Source organism: Crocodylus porosus, unplaced genomic scaffold (genome assembly GCF_001723895.1).
Source record: "Crocodylus porosus isolate Cpor-Errol unplaced genomic scaffold, CroPor_comp1, whole genome shotgun sequence".
Classification (NCBI taxonomy): Eukaryota; Metazoa; Chordata; order Crocodylia; family Crocodylidae; genus Crocodylus; species Crocodylus porosus.
Window position 1 is genome coordinate 37340712 of NW_017728907.1, and position 3095 is coordinate 37343806.

At 46.4% G+C, this 3095-nt stretch overlaps 1 protein-coding gene across 2 annotated transcripts in view; it reads right to left on the bottom strand.

Annotated features, from left to right (window-relative positions):
• CLCA2 (chloride channel accessory 2) overlaps positions 1-1782 on the bottom strand; it is a 28193-nt gene extending 26411 nt beyond the window's left edge. For both annotated transcript variants that reach the window (XM_019531153.1, XM_019531154.1), the window contains exon 1: positions 1624-1782. In XM_019531153.1, coding sequence (XP_019386698.1) covers positions 1624-1758 — 135 coding nt within the window. In that variant the 5' untranslated portion in view covers positions 1759-1782. The remainder of the gene's footprint in view (positions 1-1623) is intronic.
• Between the last annotated feature and the right edge of the window lie 1313 nt (positions 1783-3095).

Genomic DNA, 3095 nt, shown 5'->3' on the forward strand with positions numbered 1-3095 from the left:
GGAGCCTAATCTGCACCCTCTATCGACCCCTCGCCACAAGCCCTCCACCCAGTGCGGCTCTTCCCCTGTGTCGTCACTAACTATATCGCTATCCCTCCACCAGATCCTAAGTAGCCTGGGACGGGAGGGGAAGGGATTCCCCCCTCAGTAGCCCTCCGGTTGTCCCACTCCTGATCCTTGACCCGACGTCCCTGGGTCTTGGCGGCGATCCCGCCCCGATCTCCCTTCAGCCCAGGGATTCTCGGTCTTCCGCCCCTCTTCAGTAAGTCCCGCACCCACCGTTGCAGAACTTACTTTGGAGTCCCCAAACTCTTCTTGGATCATCCCGATCCTTCATCGCTCACCCGATCTGTTGCTCCTTGCACAATCAGACGTCATCCCTGTCATCGGGCTCTCGATCAGGGTCGCCTCCTCCTCCAGGGCTCCAGCTTGGTGGGCTCTGTCCCTGGGGTCCTCTGCCAGTGCTTTCCCATCCCGCCGCACGATCCCCGAGCCATCCACCGCCCCCAAAGCGGCGGCCGCCACTTCTACATCTCCCGGCCAGTGTCTGATGTCATCGTCAGCTGCCGGCCGCAGCTGTACATAGACGCGGCTGACAAGCCGCGAGGGTTCTCCCTTTGCCGCGGCGTTCCTCTCCGCCCATCCTTCTGGTAAGTTTTCCCAGCTTCTTCGGGTGCCGGGACAATCCCCAACCCCCCAGACCCAACAGCTAATGTCTAATGGGTCCAGGGGAATGCTGTAACTGGACAGGGACCTAACTGCACATCTGTCAGTGCCCTAAGTCTGTCTGAGCTTGAACTATCTCTCGTATACTGTACTTTTGTTTGCCAGAATCCAAATGTAAAAGAAGACTAAATACATCTAAAGAGATTGGGTCAATGAATAACTTAGAGTGGGGAAAAATGACATGTTAAAAACTACCTGACTATGTATTTAAAATCCTTACCTGGTCCTTTACAAACCCTAACTAATTATAACAACATTTTAGTGAAATAAGTAGAAAATATCATTATTCTTATTTTATAGGTAAGAAATGGCACGATTAGTGATTAAGGGCAAATCTTAAATCACTATCTACATAGATACTTACGTGATGTTTCTCAGGGACTTTTGCATCATGACTAATTAAAAATGAATGAGGATTATAGGATTTGGCCTCAAATAAGTTATCCAAAGCACTCAGTGAATGAATGGGGACACCAGTATTATAGTTTGAGGTTTCCTGTATTCCAGACCCATGCCAAATCCACTGGCTTCTGCTACCTCTCACTTTTAACCATGACGTTGTTGTTGTTCTTATTCATGTTATTCTTATACCTTAAAACCACATGTTACTTTACAGATATTTAGAATATAAGACCTAACTAGTCACCAATTAGTTTGGTCTTATGTTCCTAACTAGTCCTGTGCCAGTGGGACAGGAACAGGGAACAATGAAACAACCTCTTTTTTTCCTTATTTGTCCCATTGGATCACAGAATCTGGCTGGTGTTCTCCTGGTTGTTACAGATATTGTTGTGTACGTACTTTGCCTTTTAATGTTCCTGAACATTACATTAAAAACAATTACAACTTTTTAATTGTCAGAATATTTTAGTTTCTAAGACAGGCTTTGAACCTTACCTTGTCATAGGACTCTTGTTTAGGTTTCTCATAATTGTTTGCTTTCCATGTAGGAGGTATTAAAATCTTTACATTCCTAAAATAGAATCTATTTTTTGTAGCACTGAATAAATAGAAAGATGCTTCTGTTATCATATCCTAGTAATAAAATTAACAGAAAGAAAAACAGTAAGTCAACAGGACCATTAATTAAGTGGTTTGTTATTTTATGTTATTTGGGTATTAGTTCTGTGGCTTATTATATGTTACTATTAGTCAGTAAGCAGGAAAAGTGTTAGGCAATAATTCTGAAAAAGGAAAAATACTGAATATATATATATATTGTGTATGTAATACCCCTTCCCATACAAGGATCTCAGTGTATCTTATGAACAGGCATTATCATATCACACTGCTTTAGGTTAAAATAAATCATGGGGTTTATGGCAGGACTACAAACTTCACTTTTTAATTAATATATTTTATGTTGCCGGTGAAATCAGCCAAATCAGTTTCAAATCATATCAACTGAGCAAAATACAATTGTTCCAAAAAACATATCCATCAAGCTGGGAGAACTCAGTAGTTCTAAACACCATGTACGGCGCTACAACCAGCCAGCATCCTCCATCCCAGGCTCTCACCCTAGGACTTCAGATACTCCCAAATCCATTGGCAGGTGTCCTATGTGTAGGCCCAAGTCCGGAGGTCTTGGGATTCGGATGCTTTTGGTTGATCTTAGCCCACAAACCTTTTTTTTTAAATGGAAATTTTTTCATGTTCCAAGCCATATCCACCAAATCAACTCCAAATCCGTGAGTCATTCAAGAATGTATGTTGCCCTGCTACTGGCATGCATCCTCCACCCCTGCCTGAGGCTTCAGATGCTTCTAAATCCTTTGACAGGCATCCTTTATGTAGGCCCAAGCCCCCAAGTATGTGGCTTGGGGTTCATATGCCCCCGAGTTTTGCTTGCTCTCAGCCGTGCGGCAACAGAAGCAAGCTAGGGAGGAGTCTCCGATTTACATAAAGTCCACCTATAGCCAAGATCTTCCCACTGGAAGTGAAAGTGGGAGGCTAACAATGCGTTACCTCGGTCAGCGTACTACCCCCTGCAGGGGAAAGTGGTTCTCCCCTGTGACTAAGAAAGATGCCTTAGCCCACAAATGTCATCTCCCAGGCAGCCAGAAGCTGAGCACTGACCCCAGACCACGGCTTCTGCGCGCACCCCCTTGGGGTGACAAAACCACAGGCCATAAAGCCTGACATTTAATTTGCTGCTGGAAAAAATGTTTGAACGCTCTCACTTGAGGTCGGTAAGACCTGGCCCAGTCCGGGCTTGCCAGGCCTTCCCTTTCCCAGCAGCCCGGCACAGCCGGCTTCTGAGCTCTACCTGCCGGCTCCGCTTCCTGGCAGCCCGGGCACGGCCAAGCCCCCGCCTCGGCAGCCGGGCCAGGAGCGCGGGCCCGGGCCAGAGCTTCAGTCGCGCGGGC